The 24,349-nt window shown below is 37.1% G+C and overlaps 1 protein-coding gene across 25 annotated transcripts in view; it reads right to left on the bottom strand.

Annotated features, from left to right (window-relative positions):
* The window catches only part of NRXN3 (neurexin 3), a 1,528,419-nt gene that overhangs the window by 152,117 nt on the left and 1,351,953 nt on the right, over positions 1-24,349 (bottom strand). For all 25 annotated transcript variants that reach the window (XM_049113340.1, XM_049113345.1, XM_025442408.3 and 22 more), the window contains one exon: positions 24,069-24,240. In XM_049113340.1, the coding sequence (XP_048969297.1) occupies positions 24,069-24,240 (172 nt within the window). The remainder of the gene's footprint in view (positions 1-24,068; positions 24,241-24,349) is intronic.

Here is a 24,349-nt window from a genome sequence, read left to right as displayed (position 1 = left end):
CTCTTTGCAGTTCCAAAGGAGTAAACTTGAAATTTGTTGCCAGTCCCAAAGGAATAAATATTCTTTAAATTAGAGAATGGAACAATATAGAGAATTTCATGTAGCACAGAAAATGACTTTTATGACACCTCTATTATTATACTCTAGTGGTCCAAACACAGATCCTATTCATTAGCTATTACCCTTATTTTCTTTAAGCCATAATTAATACAGCACAGGAGTTAGGATCATGGGCTTTGGAGACAAATTTGGCTTCAAGTTCTAGCATTAGCATTTAATAGCTGTGTGACCTCAGGCAAGTGACTTAGCCTCAGTTTCCCCATTTCTCAATTCACCATAGGACTTGGTGTAGTATAATAAGTAGAGAATAAACAAAACCTGGGATATGAAAAACATTCACGTTTAAGAATTATTATTAATACGATTCTGTTCCTTCCTCATGATCTAAAGGAACCACAATGATTTCAGGGTGTACTTCCATGGTCTCAGAACTTTACCAGGCCTCCATTCAAAACATGGCCATATTCCATTTGGACCCACAAAGGTTATCTTCCAAAGATCAACGAGCTATAGAAAATGAAACATCCTAAATATCTCTGAAATCTCCTAGCTGTTGCTTTTTATATTTCTGAGTCTTCTAAAATATACTTAGCTAACCCCATTTCCAAAACAAAGTGGGTTTCTAAAACCACTGAAAGTAAAAGAGCAATCCAGGCATTGACAGATGCGATTTCTTGGTCTAGCCACAGGTAATGATGATATACTGCTACTAAGTTGAGGAAGAGTGTCTTAAAGGTTCTGGCAATTTGCATCAGGCTGGCAGAACATGCTTTCTTGCAGGTAGCCTATAAATACCATCTGAAATGTTGTCAAGCACATGGACATGCTAATAGGAATACGGTAACAACATTCATCTGTGCAAAATTAATGCCAGAGGTACTTTTTACATTTTGTTTTGAGTCCTAGAATAAAAGAAAAAAAGTTTTCTTTATTGCTTTGTTGACATTAAAAAATGAGACTATGGGTCTAATGAACAGTCAAAGAATGAATACTATGTATTAGAGCCAGAGGCAAAAGAAAATCGATGTGGGTAGGCTCAAGCAATAGGGCATTTCAGAAGTTCTTACAATGTCTCTCTCCCCAAAGAACACTTTGTGAGTTTCAAAGCAAATGTAAGACACTAAAGAAAAGGAACTGGTGAAATTCTCTAAGCTTGGCTCTGGTCTTGTTCCTGATGTTGACCCAGACAAACTCTCCCAGAGTCAGAGAGGGGCCTTTGTGTTACCCAAAGGACATCTAGAATGTTTGGCCACTTGTAAGTGATGGATAGACCTCAACAAAATATGAGCACCTGGTATATATAAAGGCCGTTCAGCCAAAGAGCTCAAAGTGCAATTATAAGCATCATCTCATTAATCCTCAAATACACCTTTGGGGTTGAAGAAAAAATAACTATTCATGTTATGAGCCTTGATCCTTTCATGTGACAAGGTAAAGAAATTAATATCTTAGAGCAGAAAACTGATCAGTTGGGGGAAGTGAATTAATAGACCCAGAGCACAAGGGCATTATTAAGTAAGCAAGCTTCTTCAGACTCACTTCGATGGTTCTGTGAGCCCAGGAAACCACCTTTCCCAAGTGATGAGATGTTTGCTCCTGGAGCATAGTGTGGGTCACTCAGGCATACCTGACTTGGCCAGTGAAGCACACTGTCTCATAGATACATTCAGAAATGAAAAACATATGTGGAAAGGCATATAATTTCCTTCTTATATCAAAGTCATTGTATCGATCCACAGTTTCTAGGCTACAGGAGTTAAGCTGTTGAAACAAAGATGGCTCAAACATGAGTAAAAAGAACAATGGTTGTGGTCAGACTTTGGATGAAATCCTATCTCAGACATTTACCACTTCTGTGAACTTGAACAACTGGATTAATCTAGATGAGTCTCAGAGTTTCTTCACTTGTCTAAAAAAAATGAAGATAATAATACTTTTAATGCAAGGTTTTATACAAATTAAATGCAGTAATCCAGGCAAGGACTTATTTTATGAGGAATTAGAAGAAGTCGGGAATGGGGAAGTTCTGGGATTTATCTTAATCCTCAGGATCCTTCCCTAACACATGTTGGAAAATGAGGACCATGTTAGAGATGTATCCCTGGTGTTTTATGCCCAGGTATCCAAGAGACCATCTCTCTATTCTTTGACCTTTGCTCCTAGCTGAGGTGACTTTTTGTGCAAATATGCTAACATTGAACTTTTTCATTCCCAGACCTAATTGAAAGTGTCATTTCTGTTGAAATGTAATTATCCAAAGGCCATTTGTCCTGATGCAACAATTAGAATATTTATCACCAGTCCCTCTCCTTTTCCTGTATGTTGAGGCCATTCTCAACTCTTCCTAAAGCTCATTTCCCCTGGAATTTCTCTTCATTTCTCCTCATCCATCAAGGATATTTTCAATCCCAGAAATATTAATAAAACAGGATCTGGGGGACTTCAATATCTTTATTTGTTTCCATATTTTAAGAGAATATTTTAAAGTAATTTCTAATGGAATCTTCCTCAGTACAGTAGGTCTATGTAGCATCTATTCTTTAAGAGCCACTTTCAAAAATGACCTGTTATGAATTAAAATATAAATAGACTATAAAATTTGATTGGCTTCCATAATTATTTCAAAATGTACACTAAAGCTAGACTAGTCAATTTCAATGGCTGAATTTTGTCTAGTTCCTTTCTGGTAAACTCGTTTAAAATATCTATGCCTTGGTGTATCTTTAAACTTTAATTTCTCCCTATGTAGGATGAGGATTATAATATTGACTGCAACATAGGGTTCTCTTGAGAACTAAATGTATAAGTCCTTAGTATCTGGCACAATTTAAGTGCTCAATATATATGGCTTATTACTATTATTGCTATTGTGACAATAGTACTTGATTCAAAAGGGTTAAGCTCAAATGAAGGTAAACTTATAAGAATTACTTCACTACACAATTTTTAGTGTCAAATCTTCTCAAATTTCCTTTTAACATAAAGCCTTAGTGTCCGGTCTTCAACCATTTGACATATGATCTCTTTCAGATTCCCCCAGGTGCCTTTCTTCTTATCACTTATTTCCTCCTTGTTGCAAAAGCCACAGTGTTATTTTGAGGTCACTCTTTCCTGTGATCTATGCATTCCTGCATGTCCACCCTCTGTGTCTCCCTGTGTCTCTTTAATCTTGTTAGTTTCTTTCATTTCTCTCTAGCAACATTCCTCTCATGCAGAGGGAATCAAATTCAATGTTTTTAAAGGCAGAATGTTAGAATATTTGGTACAAAAAAGATCACGTATGTGTGAGGTTCCTATACAGCTCAGAATATAGGTAAGAGATTGGAAGTATAATTTCAACAGGCAACAAATAACATTTTCATTCTCGTGAATAGGAAAGTCACACCAAAATTAACATGTCTGATGTCATAATAAACTGATGTTGTAGTAATTCTTCTGTTGAGATCTTACGGAATCCTAGTATTTATAAATTATAGGTCTTCTAGACCAACCTTAAATCTCATGCCTACAAATGAATATATTATCTCCAAGGGATCTAAAGACACAATCACTGTATCATGTTTTACTCACCCTTGACTTGGTTAATATACTGGTTTGCAACAGTTGTCTAAACAACCACATCATGGCACCGTCACATATTAGGCTTATTTCCAACTAAAACCCCAACACAGTTTCTACCTGAATTGCTTCCCCTAAAGCTTGGGCCATCTTGCATGCATGCAATATATTTTATGAACTTCAAAGCAGGACTTTAATTGCACCCTATCAAATGTATTCTTTTTTGTTTCACAGCAGCATTCCAACCTGATAAGAAAATGCTTAACTTTAAGTCTTTTGTCTCTGGCAGGAGACACATTTCTTAGCTTTATGTCATTTGCAAATTTGATAAGCATATCTCTCTGCCTTTATTCAAGACCCTGAAAAATGTACAGAATAGGAATATGTGGTGGCTTTAGAATGTCTACAAATTCTTTGAAACTCCTTTCTGTAAGAGATGGAGCTTGATTCTCCAACCTTGCATGTGGCCTCGACTTAGTGACTCAATTCTAAAGAATAGGGTATGTTGGAAGTGACAGTGTGTGGCTTGAGAAACTAGATCAAAAAAGGCATTGTGACTTCTCTAATTTTTTCTCCCTCGCTCCCTCCCTCCCTCTTTTTCCCTCTCCTTCTCAATACCCACCCTAGCAAAGCTAGTATGATATCATAAGTACATAAGGACACTTAAGTCCTTTGCAGAGACCTACATGGAGACCTGAGGCCATCAGATCTCCATGCCTAGTTTAAGTCTTGAGGTGACTGCAGCCCCAATTGCTATCTTGATGTCAACTCATCAGATACTTTGAGCCAGATCCACTCAAATAAGCTGCTATCCAATCTTGACCTACAGAAACTGTACAACAAGAAGTATTTGTTGTTTTAGGCCAGTAAATTTTGGGGTAATTTGTTAGGTAGCAATAGATGCAGGGAAACTAGAAAACTTCATCTGAATGTTTCAGCTTAACCAGAGGCAGACATCCTTAAGATGTTGTCATAGCTCTTTTTATATTATACTATTTCAGGGAAATGAAGACACACTGTGTCTATAACATACTTCTCATCTGCTAGTTTGTTAATGTCATCCAAAGAAAATTAGTCTAGTTCCATAAGATTTGTTTTGATGAGCCCATGTAAGTCCTTAGGCATTATCAGATTCTTTGTTAAATGGTTAAGCACATCACAATTTTTCTGTTAAACATAACACTTGAGAATTTTTATGTTATCAGTCTCAAGTTTAAGAGATTCATCCTTTTATATCCTGTAAAATTTGGGATACTTTTCCTACACTAGTTTTCTATTCTGACTAAGCAAACATTAACAGGGGTTTGGGTTTAATTTCTTAAGAATTTGGGAAATTATTCATGTAAGACCCATAGATTTGAACTCTTCTGAAAAACTCTGTTACCATTTCCTCAGCAAAAGGTGGACTGGATTTTCCTAGTCATTTTGTTTGTACCAGCCTTTACATTCTGAGGGAAATTCTCCTTGCTAGAGAACATGCTGGTGATGGATGAAGATGTGTGAGGGTGAAGGAGTGGGGATGAAGGGAGTCCAAAAAACCAGTAAGGTCCCACTTAAGCAAATGGTTTTTTTTTTATGTTTTATAATTAAAAAACAGTTTCTGGGAGTTCTTTGGAATTTACATTTTATACTTTGAGAGAAGGAGTCTACAATTTTAAAGTTGCATAGACTTCAAAGATTATCTAAGAAATATATTTTTCCTATCTTAATGTTTCTCAAACTTCTCACTTACAAAATCATTAGAAATAAGAGTCCTAGCATAGGCAAGCCTCAGAGAGTGTAGAATTCAAGGATAACCCTCCCCTATCAAAGATATTAATTAAGGAATTGTCTGTACTTCTATTTGTTTGATTATATGGCATTTCCAAGGCTTTTCAAAAAATGAACCAGTTGGCAGCCACGCATCATTTAGCACAAGATTCAAAGGTCAGATATACACTACTGCAATGTGGTACAAGAATCAAAATTTTCCCAGGGAAGAAACGACCTCAGGGAATGCAGTAGTTGTAGTATATCTCAAATTCATACAATGCCTCGTTAACTCTACTTGGCAAATTAATTCAAATGGATTTGTTTGTGAGAATTGCAGCGTGGCCTCAAATCTGGCTACAAACAAAGGATAATGATAAACAATGTATGGAGCTCAGAGAAAATGTCCAGAGAAAAGTATAGATCAGCAAGGGGGCTGTTTTTATAGCATAACTGTCTTTGTTAAAGAAAAAAAGAGAAAGAAAGAAAAGCAAAGTAGAAAAATGAAACAAAGAACACACCTATATAAATAAAACTTGCTTCATAAATAACACTGATATATCACAAATAAAACAAAGGCAGATAAAGTATTTGAAAATATCCAAAGGAAATATAAAAACAAAATTAAAATTAAAAACAAAATGGACATTTAGTTTTTTAAAAAGCAATTAACTCAATTTAAGCAAAGTGAAAGGCACACTGAGGGAAAAAAGAAGGCAGCCATATGATATGGCAGTTAGAGCCAAGATTAATTCCAAATGTCATATCTTAAAGAAAAGAAAGGGGAATGCAATTCCTCAGTGAAAGCCACTAGTTTACAACTTCACACTGAGTCCTGAATTTAGGGTTGAGAATGAGAAAATTTAAGAGGGAAATATTATTATAACTGCCACAACTTTTCCCAAACTTTTTGCCAAAGATCTCTGCAAAACAGCTCCAACCTCATTCTGATATCCATGCCCTTTTGCAATGATATTCTGTCACTCCTCCCATCAGAGGCTGAGTCTACTTTTCCACCCCTTGATTCTGGGTTGGTTCTAAGACTTGCTTTATTGGCACAGGGCATATCAGCAAATGTGATAGAAGCAGAGGTTTGAACAGCCCTTGCATATTTAGTGCTTGCCCTCTCATGGTGCTCATTGCCATTATCAAGAAAGTTGAAACTTGTCTTGGCTCCTGGAAGGTGAAGGATTACAAGAAGAGAGCTCACAAGAAGAGAGATCCCAGCCATCCAAGCCACTTAGTCAATTCAGCTGAGTCCCCAGACCTCTAAGTGAGGCCATCAAGACAACCTAGCTCCAACCAAGCAGGCCTGGAACAGATAAAACATCTATATGACCCACAGAAAGCATGAACTGATAAATAACAAGGGTTTGGAGTGATTTTGTTATGCAGCATATATTCAGTGATACATTGAAGGAGCTGTGAAGTCCAGGGAGGACTGGGTAGCTAAGATTGGGTAAAGGAAGCAGTCTCCTGTATAAGGGTTTCCCTAAGAACCAACAGGAAGAAGGGGAGCTCAGCTGCTATCTTTGGAGTCAGAGGAGCTTGTGTGGTCGTCACAGTCCTGGAATGGAGTCAGGGAGGCATGGGCCCCTGTTACCTATCGTTAGCCCTCTTCTTTATTATTAAGAGAGAATTATCAAATCCAAGGAAAGCGATGCAATAATGCAGCCCCTCAGAGTGGGGGTGGGTCAGGGCTGAGGAAGCTGGGACAGGGCAGGGAAACCAAAGGAGGCTTGATACTTCTCTGGTCTCCATTTCTGGACTTGGACTAAGTTAAGGGTAGGACAATGATGGGGTTGACTCCAGAGATAACAAGGAGTAGAGCTAATAAGGTGGCACTCAGCTACTTGTGTGACTTCTTGCCATCAATATTCAAATGAGGGCAGGTTTGTAAGGAAAGCAGCCTGGACTTAATGGGAAGATGTTCTGGGACCATAATCCCTACCCACCAATGGATTTTTTTACTCCTTAAACGATTCCTTGGGGAAATCTAAGAGGACCGCCTCTTTTTTTCTAAGCTAATATTATGTTTATTCCCATCCTTTACTTCAACCTTCTAACCAAACCAAACCATTGATGTTCTTGCAAGATACGAATAATCACTGAATATGAATGAATAGGTTTACTTAGGCTTAGAATAGAAAGATAGGCAGCACCACACTCCCTACTAATACAAAAAAATAAAAACAAAGTGAAACACTGAAGACCAAAAACAGATAAAAAAAACATTTCCACCTTGCAATTTTGTCTTTTAAAAAGCAGGCAGTGCCTCTTCAACTCCTTTTAAAGCTTATGGATCAGCAAAAAACAGCCTTTATAAATTCAATGAAGTGGGTTTAGAAGTCATTTTTCTGGGATTTAATAGGTGGTATCAGAATTATATTACATTAGCATGTGAACGGCAGTTGGATTATAGAGAAAAACATCAAAACTGATCAAAACCTAAGGAGTTAAGAGTAAGGACAACTAACATTTAAATGTTTTGACTGACAGACAATTCGAATGATGCATACTTGTCAATAATTAAAAGTATGTCATATTTTAAGTCATAACTCAAATATTAGTTCATATTGTAAATGTGATAGCCAGAATAGCCATTTAAAAAAAATGTTTTTTTTTTACTCTTTTAAGAAAGTCGTCAATAATTATGTAAAATTATCCAGACATTTAAAATATTTACCTAAAACCTGGACTCCTCTATCTTGCCACTATCAGTTCTTGTGGGTATGTTATTTGTTATTGTTATTGTTGTTTTGATATAAAATTATAATCACCTTAGAAGTAAGATTTAAAAAAATCTTTTACATCCTACTTCCACAATCCCATTTCCAACATACAATGATATGAAATACTGACACATCTTAAGTGACCAAGAATGGTCATGAAATTGATGACTGCTGCTACCTCAAGCAGAGGCAGGTGTTCTGATTCCAATAAATTATCAAGTTATTACCTTTGAAAGTTTAAATGATTATCATGGTTCTTATTACTTCTGAAAATCTACAAATTTAAGATATATTAATAAAATATTAATTACTCTCCCTTCTTTTAACTATTTAATATAAAATATTAAATAACATGATATTAAATCTCAGCTGAGAACTATGTCTAAAGATCTTTAGGCTATTTTATGTTTAAATATATTTATTTGTGCTGGGGCAAATGCAACGTTTTTAGTATTTACCCATTGATGTGTGTGTGTGTGTATGTATCCTACAGATATAGAAAGAATTTATAAATATCTCAAAGGAAAGAATGCCTTCATATATTCTCCATAGAAGCTTTCACCTTTCCTTAAGAAATATCTCCTAGATATCTGTAAGAAATAAATATCTAGGATTTAAAGAAATGACTGAGAATAATTTCAAATGACATCCCTAATGATAATGGAGTTGAACAAAAAACTTTTCAAGCCAAAGAGAAGAAATCAGATCTATTTTCTTGGTAGAAGAAAAGCAAACTGTATCATCTGTAACATTTCAAATTATACTAGTAAAATTAGAGTAGTCCATTTTCTGTAGAAATTTCTGAACCAAGAAAATGTACCAGATAATCTAGTATTATCACTATCTAATTGCTAAGTTCACTTTTCCGGAAACCCCACTTTTATCTTTGCAATAATGACCCAAGAGATTAAAAGGCCTTCGAATGATTTGATTTGCCTACTCAAGTTCATACAGTGTCTACTGATGTCCCATTGCTGTTTTGTCACAAAGCACTTAGAACATTAGTAAGTATAAGGCACAATTAGGATAGGAGATGAAACAGATAAGAGAAGAACATGTAGTTTTCTTGGTTTTATGTTTTCATTCCTGATTATCAGGGATGGTAGTTTATTTAAAGCCTATTGGAAACCTTACAAGTGCTGAAATTTCTGAACGGGGATTGCAATCTCCCATCTATCCAAATTAAAGCTGCTGTCCAAAGATGCACCTTATATTTTTTCTTTCAAAGATTTACTTCTGAGTGTGATTCAGGAGAACCAAGACACAGTGAGTACTAAAGAAATAAAGAGACTTCTTCCTTACTTATCCTGTTTGATTTAAATATGTTCTGATTGAATAATGGCCCAATTCCTATTTATTATTCAATTCCTAGCACAGGGATTTATAGAGATGGATGCTTAATAAATACTTTTACAGAGGAATCTGAGTGGTTTCTGTTCACAAAGGAATGTAGATTCTAGGATTGCTTCCATCCCTAGAGGTTGACTGTTACAACTGGGATTTTCGCTATTAATACACATTAAAAAGGCAGTGAGGTTTGAACATACATAATTACACTCAAACTCTTGAGCTTTCTAGTCAACAGTTTGCTTGTTCGAAGTAACTGCAGTGAGGGGAGTGGCGGAAATCAAGGGATCAAAGCCAGAAGCAAGAGGAACAAAGTATACTTAAATTGATTATTCTAATTGACCAGGAAAATCTAAAGCAACTGTAACCTGATAAAATGATGCAGCTATATAATTATGCACCCACAGAATGAGCTGGGTTTACTGGCTGAAAAGTTCATTAATGTTTTGGGCTAAGTGTTTTTAGGGGACATCTGCAACTACTACTGCATTTCAATCAGAATACTGGAAAGCTGGCTTGGAACAAGTGTTGAGGATGAATTGTGTACAACTACTGAGGATGGGAATAAGGCTAGAGAATTGCCGTAAAGGTCTGGGATCAGGGTTGGTCAGGACTCTGGGTTGACATAGCACCTGGCTCAGTTCAGTTGCCTTATTTCCAGAACAGATCTATTAAGAGTATTTCAAAATTCCCTTTATGGACCTCCTTGGAACTCAAAATTCTCTGAGGTCTTAGTAGACGAATGTCACAAAATGAAGGAAAACTATTAGATTTTACTTGGTTTATTTGCTCTAGGGTATCTCAATTGTCCCCTGGGAGCAATATCTTCTTTTTCATGTATTACCTTCATTTTTTTTCCCCTCCAGCTCCACCCTCACCACACAGAAAATTCAGTAAAATTCCAGCTATTCATTTTGAAAGTCTAAAAGCATTTTGGTTCTATTTAAGTTGGTACTTCACTTATATAAATTCCTATTTTATTTGAAACAGTCAACATCTCACAACAGTTTTATATAGGTTTGAAAATGAAGTACTAAGTATTTCCAAACCTTGGCTGTCTGAGAAGATTTTAGATTTATTTTTACTTTACATATATATATCTATGTCAGATTTATATTTAGTTATATTTTTTTGAACTTTCATGGATGCCTGAATGTTCTTTTTTCTCTTCTACCATTTTGTCTAAGTATACTGGGAGATTTGCTCTTTTAGACCTACAGAGAATCATCTCAGAAATGTAAAAATAGTTTAATATTTTTAATATTAATATTTTAATTTTTTCAACAAAGAAAATTCTGCCAGTAAAATTTCAGAAAGTATTCATAATAAAAATGTTATTTTCCTATCACTTTTAAAATGACCTTGTGTATTTAATACTTGTAAAGAATACTCTTTACCTTTGTGAATACTATTGTTATATACATGCATACAACGAAATCAGAAGCCTCCAATAAGGGGCAGCCTGGGTGGCTCAGCAGTTTAGCGCTGCCTTCGGTCCAGGGCGTGATCCTGGAGACCCAAAATCGAGTCCTATGTCAGCCTTCCTGCATGGAACCTGCTTCTGCCTATGTCTCTGCCTCTCTCTCTCTGTGTATGTCTCTCATGAATAAATAAATAAAATCTTAAAAAAAAAGCCTCCAATAGTTTCAGCACAGTTGTGCAGTTTAACATTTATTGAACACAGCTATATTGCCACTTTGACTAAAAAAAAAAGAGTTGGGAGGGTAGTTTCCCCACTGTGACCACTTTGCATAGGTTCTAGAAAGCCAAGTCTGGTGGCATATACTCTGGTGGGAGAAACTTTGACTTTAGGCTGACAGCTTTATTTCATTCAATTCAGTATTGAATATAATTTATTTACATATTACTGATTTATTACATTTTGCTGAGATCAGTAAAATGGGAGGGGCTATTTTGTGTAAATTAAATAGTCTGGTCTTCTTTAGTTTGATTTTTATTTAAAATCTTATTTTAAATTTGTGCTAATGCATATATATATATATACATATATATATATATATATATATATATGTATATATATATACTCATAACCTGGTACTTTTTTTTAATAAATAGAAATAGATTCTAAAAGCTCTAAAACTCAATAGCAAGAAGTAGGCTGAATCACATCTAAGAAGAGTCCACCCTTGAATGGCAGATCAATGGCCAGAAACAGAATAGAAGCACAAGTAGGAAGCTCCTAATGGCCAGTTAGGGACAACCAATCCTGAGGAAATGGAGAGAATGTTCTCTGGGACTCAGAAAATGGGTGAATCAGTGAACAGGTAGAAGCAAAGATGAATGCTAAGAAGTCAGTTGGCACCTTTATGCAGAAGGGCTATGGAGAATAGGCTAGGATAGCTGAGTCAGTGGCTAATAAAAAGTCTCATGAAATCAAAAGAAAGATATGCAACTTCCCTAAGGGGTGAGTAAGAAAGATTGTATTTGGATTACCACCATTTATATTATAAGTAGAAATAGAAGAACTAGAGAAATATTAAGACTTTCAGTTTGTCATTTTCAGATCCTGCTCTAAGCAATGTATGGAATAACATAAACGAAGGTAGAACTGAATCTATGTCTTTGGTGTTCAGGTAGGAAAGCAGCATACGGTTGGATTTTTGTTCAAGTACAGGTACATGGATTGCCTATCTCACTTGTGTATTTCTTTATCCTGAATTAACCTCACGAGTAGGTCTATACTACTCAACAGTACTGTTCTCTCTGTCTCGGATTTAACTCATCCACTTCGAGATTATTTTGCTCCCTTTATTCTTAGCAGAGATGAACAATCCAAACAATAAAGCTAATGGATCAGTAAAAACAGAGATGTGGGCTTCAAAATGTGCATGATCTAGATTGAGTGCTCCCTAACTACACCAATGGATAAATCTGGCTCATCACACTTTCTTTCTTTATGTAAATTGTTTTATTAGAAGGCAGCAGTGCCTGTTCATTTGTGTATCATCCATGGTTGTTCTTGGACAACAATTGAATTAAATAATTGCAAAAAAAGACCTCATAAGTTGCAGCCTCTAATTTTTATTTGGTCTTCTAGAGAAATTTCTCTAAATGAAGATATTAAGGTGAGGAGGGAGCGGCTTACTGGCTCAGTCTGAAGGGCATGCGACTCTTGATCTTGGGGTTGTGAGTTGGAGTGCCACACTGGGTGTAGAGATTACTTAAATTAAAAAAAAATAAAAATGAAGATATCAGGGTCTCCATGCCTATATTGAAATTCAAGTTGGCTTTATCACCTGCTAGTTGTAGGATACTAGAGAGTATATTACCTATTCTTACTCTTGTATGTTACTCTTTGAGACTCAGTTGCCTCATCTACAAAATGGGAATACTAATAGAATTGCTTTCTAGGATGCTGTGAGGATTCAATATGATAATCCATGGGCCTGACACAGAATAAGTACTGTACCAGTGTTACATCTTATTAACTAATATCATTCCCCTAAAATCATTTATTCAAGGATACACTATAATATCCTTATACCTTTGTCCAAGATATATAGCTCTCACACACTTGTAGGCATTTGGAATAAAGATTTCACCATTGAACTCTGAGAAAAACCACATTTCGATAATGTGATTAAAATGAAAACAAATTTAGTTTAATTAAACATTGAGACTGGCAATTGTGCATTGGGCAGAAACACATTTCTAGTAAATGTTTAATAATGTGATTACAGTGTGTACTGCATGCACTGGGATGTGGGACACAATAGTAAATTTGCATGTGAATTTACCTCTGTCAACTAATGATTCTGAGCTCTGTGTACAATATGAACTGGAGTCTCCTGGGAAACAGATGGAAAAGTGGGGTAACAGAAAGAAAGAGGGGTGTAGGAACAAATAAATCTATGTAGAATCCCAGTGTTGACACTTTCTGGCTCTGTGACTATAACAAATGTGCTCCAATCCCCTGAGCCCTGGTTTATTCTTCTGTAAAAGAAAGAGATTAATACTTTTTTCCTGTAACCATGGGGCAGATTACACAAAGTGAAATAAGGTATGAACAATGCCTGCTCATTTCTTCCCCTCGGTGTGAAAGGTACAGGTTGTCATATCATAGTTTATGGTTCTGTATGTCTAGATAGGGAAGCAGAGTTTGTTAGTATTGTCCTAGAGAACCCAAGGTCACAGCCCAAATTCCACCCCATGCTATTCCTGTTTGGCCCTCAGGCTCCATCAGACCCTTATGTGTGCCACTGAACCCAGATTTTATCTGAAAGATAGCACCTTCTTACGCTATCTGGAACTGTAGGTACAATATGAGGTAGTGCACAGGAGCACTAAATTTGCCTTCCAAGAGATATAGGCTTGAGTTCCAGGTATTCATGTGCTACCTTATGACCCTGGGAGAGCTAGTCTTATAAGCCTCTGTGTTCCCATTTATAAAATAATGATAAAAGTAGTTCCTACCCCTTAGGGCTATTTTAAAGATTTAATATAAGAACTTAGTATGGTGCGTGGCACTTAATAACTGCACAATAAAATTTAAGTATTAAAACTATCTTGCTTGTGTACATGCACTTCTCTTTCACTACACTATAAGATCCTTGAAGGCAGAGGCCTTGTTTTATTTCCTATCATCTACCCATCATTTAGCATGGATTCATATGCAAAATAAATTTTGAATTAATGTTTGTTGAATGGTGGAATGAATGAATGCATAAGGAGATTACTCCATTTAAACTCCCCCCCTTGATGAGGATGGAGGATTAGTAAAATCTCTTTTTAATAAAAGGCAATATTGGTTAGTAAAGGGAATTCTGAAGTGTTTCTGCTATTTGGAAGTACAATATGATTTTTTCTGGCCCATTATCAACTTATTTTCATCATATGCTTTGATATAACCTTTAGCTTTGAGCTTGAATTGCCATTTTCCACCTATATGCCTAAGTCCCCAAGTATTCTTATGCAGCACTGTATCAATCACTGGCATTTGGCAAACCCTTCCATCTAGGCCGACACAGAGCATCAGGGACTTACCACAAGGCTGTAAAAGTACCATGTGAAAAACAATGCATCTCATAAAACAAACTGAATTATCAGTGGGAATCAAATCCAGTCCACATTAACTCCATGAACTGAAGATTAAAAGTGCCTCTTTGTCCTTGACTCATTCTCCCATTTCTCCTTTGACCCTCTTTTCCCCCTTCTTCAGCCTGCTGGGGTATTGACAGGGATTTTAGAGGAGTGGAAGGTCTTTATCTCTTTGAGATGAGCTGCAATATGATTACAATCGATTGAGTGATTTACAGTTTAGAGTGCCTTTCATTACCCTCTGTGCTTTATAGAATTATAAATGACATACTGTATGTGAATATATATTATTATCATTATTGGATGTTTATGCACCACCTTCCTATAAGAAGCTAAATTATCTTTTTAGACTTTAAATAATTACAGGGACCCTGCAAACTTGTACAAAATTTAAACTGAAGAGATTAAACTTGGAAACTTTTCCTATAAATATAGCTATACTCTTGGATGGGCATGAGGACATTTGATATCCATCTAACTCTGGGGCTGAGTGAAAAGAGTGCAACGTAATTGCATTTTACGGCTAGGATAATAATTTTGGATTTTAATAGTTAAGAGAAATTTTACAGGCCAGAATCTCTATTTATTATCTAAACTGGAGCTTCACCGTGACAATAGAAAAAATAAAGCACAATTCATTTAGTTACCTTTGAAATTATGCAATGTTTGATGATGGCTTTAATTTGAAAGAATTTGTGTTAATTACAGATACCTTGCATACAGTGACATGTCGTTAATATTTTTCTGTCACATTAATCTCAAATGAATGTAATTTAAAAACCACATGAAAGGTGACCACACTGTATTTCTATCTTGAAAGTGTTAGATTTGGTTTAATATATACCTATACTCATTATTCATAGAAATGAAGATATCCCTTTTCTTACATTTCTAGTTAAATAATGCCTAGAAGTGACCTTCGATTTTCTCATTGCTTATTTCACCGAGTCCCTAGACTATACTATGTATACCATTTAACATATGGTTAATAATTACCATATGCCTTTTGTTAAATTTCACCTTCCCCTCTAAATCCCAAGATAGTCTACTAAAGATGACAAGAGTATAAACTAGGACCCAACACTAAGATGTGTACTTCAGGGATCCCTGGGTGGCTCAGTGGCTCAGTGGTTTGGCGCCTGTCTTTGGCCCAGGGAGTGATTCTGGAGTCCCGGGATGGAGTCCGGTGTTGGGCTCCCTGCATGGAGCCTGCTTCTCCCTCTGCCTGTGTCTCTGCCTCTCTCTCTCTCTCTCTTTCTCTCTCTCTGTGTCTATCATGAATAAATACATAAAATCTTTTTAAAAAAAAGATGTGTACTTCATAAAGTCTTATAGAAGTCCCCAGAAACATTATTCTTTTGATGAACAACTCTCTTTATCAAAAGCACTGTCCTATTCACAAATGAATTCTAGATAAATAATATCTTTAGTTACTATAATTGCTGTCATATTATCTGATGTAAATCTTCATAATGATAACAAACTCCTTTGTGTGTTATGTAATTATATCATAAATAACCTTGAATCATGTGTTGGCTTAATGTCTCAGGGACATGTGTCCTGTATCCATGTGCCATGTGTTTATGAGTTCCCTTTCTCTCTATCCCAAATGTTCTTCTCTTCCATAGGGTGTGTGTGTGTGTGTGTGTGTGTGTGTGTGTGTTTATGTAAATATAGATATGTATATAAATGTCTGTGTGTATATTCTTGTCTTTTAGGTGGTTATGTTTAATTTTAGCATTAGCCAGAAGTCCACAGTTTGCCTTGAAATGCTTATCAGTTTCTAAGAGACATTCACAGGGACAGAAAGGCTCTAGGTTTGATAGCAGTAATTGTATTTAACTTGTAAGATACAAGGCTATTTATCTTGTGGCTAGGAAGTCACAGAAGAGAAAGAAGGGTTGCCTGATAAAACAAAAATTAAAGGAAAAAAAAATACTATGTACCCCCTTGACACTCTCCCATCCCCCAAGATCATTAAACAGTAAAAGAGACTTTCATCTAATAAAGCCCTTCCTATCTGCATAGATATGGTGCTAGGAGGTAAACAAGAATCGTGAAAACTAAGAAGCTGCCAAAGTCCCATGAGGTCAAACCAATGATGTAGAGGAAAGCAAATGTCAAATGCACAGGGAAGGGCTAACTGGTAACTTGGCAGAAACTAGAGATTTAACTTGAAAGTAAAATTCTGTGATCCAGGAAAATACCTAAGATCTCTGAGTGGCTCGTAATCTGTAAAATGAGAATAAAGCTAACATCAACCTCAAGGGTTTGTATCAAGGGTAAATAAGATGCTGCACATGAAGTGGGAAGTATGTACTAATTGCTCAAAAAGGGTAGCCATCACCACTGGGATGACTTTGGTTAAGATGGTAGGATCTGTTTTTTCTAATTCTCTGGGACGACAATCCTATGCATCAAGTGGAGAGGTTATCTATAACTGTTGTTACAATGACAAAATACATTAGAGAAGTCCAGAAGCCATATGAAGGCAAGTGCTCATTAGTTTATTAATGATGTAAACAGAGATTTAACACTATATAAAATATCTAAAAAGAAATGAGCGTATATTCCAGTCCTGTGCTACCCAATATCAGCCACCAGCTACTAGCCTCATAGTGCTGGCCTGAGGACTGAATTAAAAAAAAAATGTATTTAAATCCTCAGTGCCTAAGACATAATTATTGCACAATAAAATACATTTTCAGGGGCACACCTGGGTGGCTCGGTTAAGCAACTGCCTTCGGCTCAGGTCATGATCTCAGGGTCCTGGGATCCAGCCCCCAGCCCGTATTAGGCTCCCTGCTCAATGAAGAGTCTGCTTCTCCCTCTCCCTCTGCTCTTCCCCCCCTACTTGTTCTCTCTCCCACTCTCTCAAGTAAATAAAATCAATCAATCAATCAATCAATTTGCAGGGCCTCAGTCATATCAGTGGCACACAAGTGTGCCTAGCGGCTACCATGTTGAACACTACTGCTAGTCAGTCTCAAAGGAGAAAAAGACACATTTTTAGCTTTCTACTTACCAGCAGTTCTCAAACTCTAGCTGTATGTAGAATCACCACAGGAGCTCTTTAAAAAACTACTGATGCCTGGGCCAGTGCTTCTCAAATTTTACACTACACATGAATTGCCTGAGTGTCTTGTTAAAATGCAGATTCTGATTCAGTAGGTCTGGGGTGAGACCTTAGATACCTCATTTTTTAACAAGGTCCCAGGTGATGCTGATACTGCTGATCCATGGACCACACCCCAGACCAATCAAATTAGATTACTTGGGACTGGGGCCTGAGAACTGGCAGTTTATTAAAAGTTCCCAGGAGAATCTCATTTGTAGCCAAGTTAAAGAACACTGTTTAATAAAAAAAATATCCACTGAAAAGATTTTTTAAACATTTTTTTTCACCAAAGACCAACCCCAGCAAGTTGAAAGTCCCTGGAAGTAGAAACTCACCTACTTGTGAATTTTAACTCATTCCTGACAAGTTGGACTACTTAGCAAAGTACTCAGGATGCACTGGTTTGATTGATTAATTGATACATTCTGTGACCAAATATTCAAAGAGCTTATTTAGAAGATGGTTTTAAAATGTACCTAGCAATGTTCAAACACATTAAGTAAGCCTTTCCTTGCCATTATATCTCTTCTGTCTTGAAAACATGTTCAAATACTGCTTTTCCCTCTTGATTGTATTTATATTTGCTATTCCCCTTGCAAGACTTCACTATGTTTTTTTCCCCTCCCTCCAGTTGAACTGAAAGTAACACTAGTCCTGAACGGATGAATGAACAAGTAGATGGGGCTTGTTTTAATGTGTGCTTCAAATCTGGCAAGGCCTCAAATGTTTGCAGGCTAAGACAGAAAGAAAAAGAATGAAAACCTCCTGGGTAGGAATTAATGAAAAGCCAAGACCTGAGAAATTTCAGCATCATGTCAAGTACATAGACTTGTTTTTAACCCTTCAAAATATCCATAATCTAAGATGAGATGTGGACAAAGAAATCTCTCTTATTGCATGTGTACTGTCTAAACTATGAAAGGACAATAAGCATTTGAAATAAAATATGTGGAGACTTTCTCTAACTCCGTGATACTTAACCAGGGGTAATTTTGTCCCCCAGAGGACTTCTGGCATTGGAGACATGCCAGGTGGAAGTCAGGGAAGCTACTAAACAGTCTGAGGTGCACAGAACAGCCCCCTGCAGCAAAGAATTATCTAGCTCCAAACATCAACAGTGCCAAAGTTGAGAAGCCTGACTACCCTGAACTAGTCCAGGCAGACACTTCCATTTGAGAATACTTCTGGTGGAAAAATAGAAACAAAAACAAAGACAAACTCTAAAAACCTAATGTTGGTATCAATAAAATGACTCTGAGATATAGGAAAATTAGGCAGGAAATTTGAAGTAGTTTATCTGAAGATAAGGATAGGAATCTTGGCTTTACTCCTTCAGCTGTGTGATACTGGGTAAATTACTGAGCTTCTCAGAGCCTCAATAATGTAATCTTAATATGGCTGTGATGGTAATAATACCAAACCCAGTCCCTTTCTCAGGATGGAGTGAGGCTCAGATGTAATCATGCATATGAAGGCACTTTGAACATCACTAAGCACTATAGCAATGTTTCTGCTTTCAATACTTATAAAGACATGATTCTGTGGGATTTGAAACATTCAAATGTAAAGAGTTTTCTAATCTACTATCCTAGAAGGAGGTCCACTTCGCCTTGGTGTTCTGAACTGAGTGGTTAGACAGCATTTAAGCTCAAGTCATCAGGGGGAATTTTATTGACTGGAAAAGGGGAATCCAATCAGAGCTTTCAAATGAGTTGGTATGCAATATAAAGAAAAAAAAAATAATTGAGACCCTGCTCTCCTCAACACCCTCTGTGGTGGGAAAATGGAAAGTTCAACGTATCAGAGCTGCTTGTCAACCTTCATTTCCTAGGAAGCCCATCTCTGACCTGAAAAGCCTCTCACTGCACCACACTCAGAGTTCTAGTAGTCCTGGGGACACAACCAGCTACCCAGGCACCGCAGGAAGGATCTTTAACAATCCCAGCAGCTCTGCCTCCCAGGGAACCTACAGCTGGGGCTAAAATTAACTCCTCATGCTTAGCTCACCTTTCACCTCCCCTCTCTTGTCCTCCCCACCACTGCATTGTGTCAAGACAGTAATCAGAGGCTTTATAAGGAACATTTGTTGGTATCTAGATGCAAGCTCTGGGCTGATTCTTTTACCTCCCTCTCCTGCTCCTTAGCCTTTCTATTTTCAGGTTCAAAGAAAGAAGTTGCTTTTGAGTTCTATACCCAGAATTCGGGGATATAAGATCCCAGTAGTTATAGAACTACTTTCATTTTGGCTCCTTCCTGATTCACAAAATGCCAATGCTGTATGCCCTGTGCCCAGCTGGTTTCTAAATATTTCACGGTGGGATGTTTTCATAGAGCCACATAAAATCCTATGAATGTCCATGAGAAGATTCTGGAGTTGACCCATTCATCCGGATACACAGGAACCTATTGAGCAGGAACAATTCTCCGAGAGCATGACCTCAAAATGAGATAACTTACATAAATATTCTGTAGGAACTACTCCATATTTCTTTATAGTTTAAACATTAGCAACAAAGTGCACAACTTAACGCCTTTTGATAGTTTCTATACTTATCACTATCAATAAAGTAGGATAGCTTGGAAAAAGAATACATTACTTTTGTAGAAATTGTGTCAAGCTTGCCTGACCAGATGTCTTTGTTCTTTGATGCCCAGATACAGGGGTATTTTAATCTTATGATTTGGTATAAAGTAAACATGTCAGATTGCACTAAAGATGCTTTAAATTTAGTTAAGTGGATCCTTTCATAGCACAGGGAAGTAGGAAGGAGAGAAAATAAGGTAGCCAAAGGTCAAAAGGTGACCACGTCTTAGAAGTCTTGGAAGAGTAGAATATAAAATTAGATTGGGGGTGGCTCAGTTGGTTAAGTGTCTGACTCTAGATTTCAGCTCAGGTCATGATCTCAGGGTCATGAGAATGAGGAGCCCAGGTCAGGCTCTGCACTGGGTAAGAGCCTGCTTAAGATTCTCTCTCTCCCTCTCCTTCTGTCCTTCATCCTGCTCCCACCCCTACCCACTCTCACTTTGTCATTCATGCTTTCTCTTGAAAATAAATATTTTTAAAAAAGAAACAAGATTGTTCCAAATAAACATCATTTTAAAAAATAAGAAAAATAAAAATAAAACTAGAATAGTGGACTTTCCATTAACACTTCCCAATCTAGGCAGTGAAGTATGATGATAACTCCTTCAGATACTCAGTATCCCTTCAATTGCCTAATGAAAGCACATTACCATTGTTGTCAAAGGACAGTTTGGACTCATTACAAATGAGCCTTTTAGCACAGCTAAAAAAACTTTTCTTCTTTAAAAGGATTTTCAACTCTACATCTCACAATAACCACCTTTGTGTGGTTATTGGTACTGACCTATGTAATAGGACACTTTAAAAAAGGAATATATATTTTTAAGATGTTATTAGTTTTTTTCATGAGAGACAGAGAGAGAGAGAGAGAGAGAGAGAGAGAGGCAAAGACACAGGAGGAGGGAGAAGGAGGCTCCATGCTGGGAGCCGGACGCGGGACTTGATCCCAGGACTCCAGGATCATGACCTGGGCTACAGGCAGGTTCCAAACCACTGAGCCACCCAGGGATCCCCAAAGGAATACATTTAAGATGACACAAGAACAGAGATGCTCATTTCTATCCATGCATTTTTCAAAATATCCCCTAATTTTTTTGTGGGAGCAAGAGTAGAAATTGTGCCCAGCTGAGAACAGGAGATTATGGTCTTAGTTCTGTCCCACATTTACTATGTGACCTTAGAAAAGGCACAGCATTTTCCCGGGTCCCTTCTTAAATTTGAAAGGGAGAATAAGAGTGTCCACCGACCCAATTTATGGGCTGTTATGGTCACATGGTGACCATATGGTGAAGTAATCTGTGAGTGAAGGTGTAATAGTAAAGCAATGCTACCCAAATATTTGGTCATTTTCATAGCTGACATTGATTATAGACTTAATTGACATCTTACATACATTCACTCAATCTTCACATTAGCTCTGAAAAGTGTTAACATAGCTCCATATTACAGACCAGCAACCAAAGGTTGGGAGATTAAATAGCTTGTCTAAGGCTACTGATGGGAAACTGGATCCACAAATAGGAAGAATACTCACTGAGAGAACCAAGAAAACAGAGCAAAAGATTAGAATGTAGGGACAAAAGATATATTTTTAAAGCATTACAGCAATCATTAGAAAATAAAAATCAGGAATGTTAGAAATTCCTACCCTTGTTTTATGGTATACCGTTTTTACATTTTTAATTGCATGTGGGGAGAGGCACCAAATAATCTAATGCTTAGGGCCTTTCAAGGTTTCAACCAAGCCTGCCTTAGACTCACAGCTAATGGCACCAAGGTACCAACTCCAGCCAGATGACTCCAAAGCCCACACTTATAACTGCTATACTGCATCATGCTTTGTAATAATAAGACTTATTATTACTAAATAAGTTAGCAATAGTTACTAGTTATAATTGTTTTCAGTAGCAAGTAATGCCAGTAATGAAAAGTTTATTCTGTTTTGAAAACAGTAAGCAACCCATAACCTGGAACTAAAGATACAAAGAGATAGGCACACAGTAAGGGTCACTGGTTTTCTTATATATCTGTGGCTTTTAAATGACCATTAAAGACTCTTCAGCAAACTCGTGGCTCAGGGCAAGTGGTGAACATCAATTTAGAAATCTTTGAAATTCCTAATAGAAACAGAGCAAACCCTACAGGCCCTCTAGCAGGGCCATTGATAACATACCTGGAGACAGAGTGAGTTTTCTGATAAGCAGATGAATAGTTTTTAAGATCTCAGGCTATTTAGATTCCTGTGACTACCCATCCTCCCGAGTTAAAGCATGAAACATTTAAAAATCAGGTCTATTAGTGTCTAGTGAATTTGAATGATGATAAGAGTTCATAGTAGCTGCTAACACTTCTGGCTCTCTTGAAAGGCTCAAAGATAAACACATAAGGTCATTTCTGTGCCTTAATCTGAGAAGTACTAAGTGGATGACAAGAGACTCGCAGCAAAGGCTGAGCTAGATATTGTATGGAGACTGAGATGGTAGATAAATGAGTAGGTGGGGCTTTTCATTTCAATAGCTTGGGAATCTTGTATGCTCTTTGTAGATGCTCCTATAATCCTTAAACCAGACACAGGAAGACTCTGGAAATTTGGGGGTGGGGGAGAAACAGAAGCACAATCATAATTACTTGTGATTGGCTTTTATTGAAAATTAATGCTGAATTAGACGTGAAAATTACAGCCTTCAAATCATTCAAAATGCTTGGGCCACAAATAGACAAATTTACTTTATGTATTTCTCCCAAGTGTGATGATTATTATCTAAACAGCTCTTAAAAACTTCCAAAAATGTGCTTTGGGCTTCCTTATCTCTGTGCCCACTTCACTAATGAAAAAGTGAGAGGATGGCAGTAAGAGAATTATGAGGAGTTTGAAGTGTAGGACAGAGAGTGAAGTATGGCATCATGCCCACATTAGTGAAAAGTTCAATATTCTGAGCTATTCTCATTGTCCATCCACCAGGTGATAATGCAATTGCAGAACAAAGGTCCTTAGCCAAAGTATTTTCCCTTCCATTCCTGGAACTTTTATGATCAGAGTTCAGGACTCTTTCCCTAGGAGAAGTAAGAGATGAGAGGGAAGTTAAAAGATTATTTGAATGATCTCTATAAAAGATAGCAACCTTTCCTCCCATCGCCCTTGATTTGGCCATCTGGCTGTGGGAGTTTGTTGGCAAATGCTCCTTGACCATAAAATTTAAACAGATGATTAACCCCTCTCCCTCCTACACCAGCATGCTTGCTATTAAATTGCCTACTAGGACCAATCTCTGAAAATCAAGGCATGTTTAGTGTAAATGAAAGAAAAATTAGCAAAGTCAACCAAATGAATGAAACTTCATCCTTAGTTTTTCTCTCATCATTACTCTGACTTGATGTTTGTCACTTTAAGTTTAGTAAACTTCCTTTTACAGTCTTTCTGAAATCTCTGACCATCTGTACCTTCAATCTCACCTGCCTAAATGGCACCACAGAGTCCAGATAACAAGTTGATTATTCTATGATTATCAACAATAGCTCATGAAGGAGATGGCGCCCCTTCCCTCCATTGGTCATCATTTGCAATGCCCTGGAAAACCAGTAATTGTCTTTAGTATGAGCCAGTCAGGCAATATTCACCAGGTTGACAAAAAGCGTTCAGTGCATAGTTAGTAAGTCTCCAGAAGCTCCCTACACTGAACTAAGCCCTAAAGCGATACTTCAGAAAATAAGCTGGAAGGCGATAATGCAGAAAAAGATATGAATGATGTGCTTAACATTCAGTGTTTTATGATTTAGTAACAGTCATGAAAAAAATTGCCCCTTAGATGTAAGAATGGGAGAGCAAAAGAGAGTATATGGTCATTGAGAGTAAAACGTGTACCTGTGGGATAGTGCTCATTCACTGGCCAGTTGTCCACCTGGAGTGTGGCATTGCCGCCGTTCCTGGTGAAGCGCACCACGTGGTATTTACCATCATTTACAGGGGTTCGCTCCTCCTTGATAGAGATGTCAACTGTGCCAATATTGAAGACAACTCCAATTTTCCCCTGTTCCTATGATAAAGAAACACAAAAGGCATAGTTATCACCAACCACAATGTTTTCTCCCTTTAAAGTTGATCCTCCAACTAGCAATAAATCTGTAGGTACCCAGAGGGAGCTG

The sequence above is a fragment of the Canis lupus genome, chromosome 8 (genome assembly GCF_003254725.2).
Source record: "Canis lupus dingo isolate Sandy chromosome 8, ASM325472v2, whole genome shotgun sequence".
NCBI lineage: Eukaryota > Metazoa > Chordata > Mammalia > Carnivora > Canidae > Canis > Canis lupus.
Note: the sequence above shows the minus strand (reverse complement) of the source record. Positions and strands in the feature narration are given on the sequence as shown.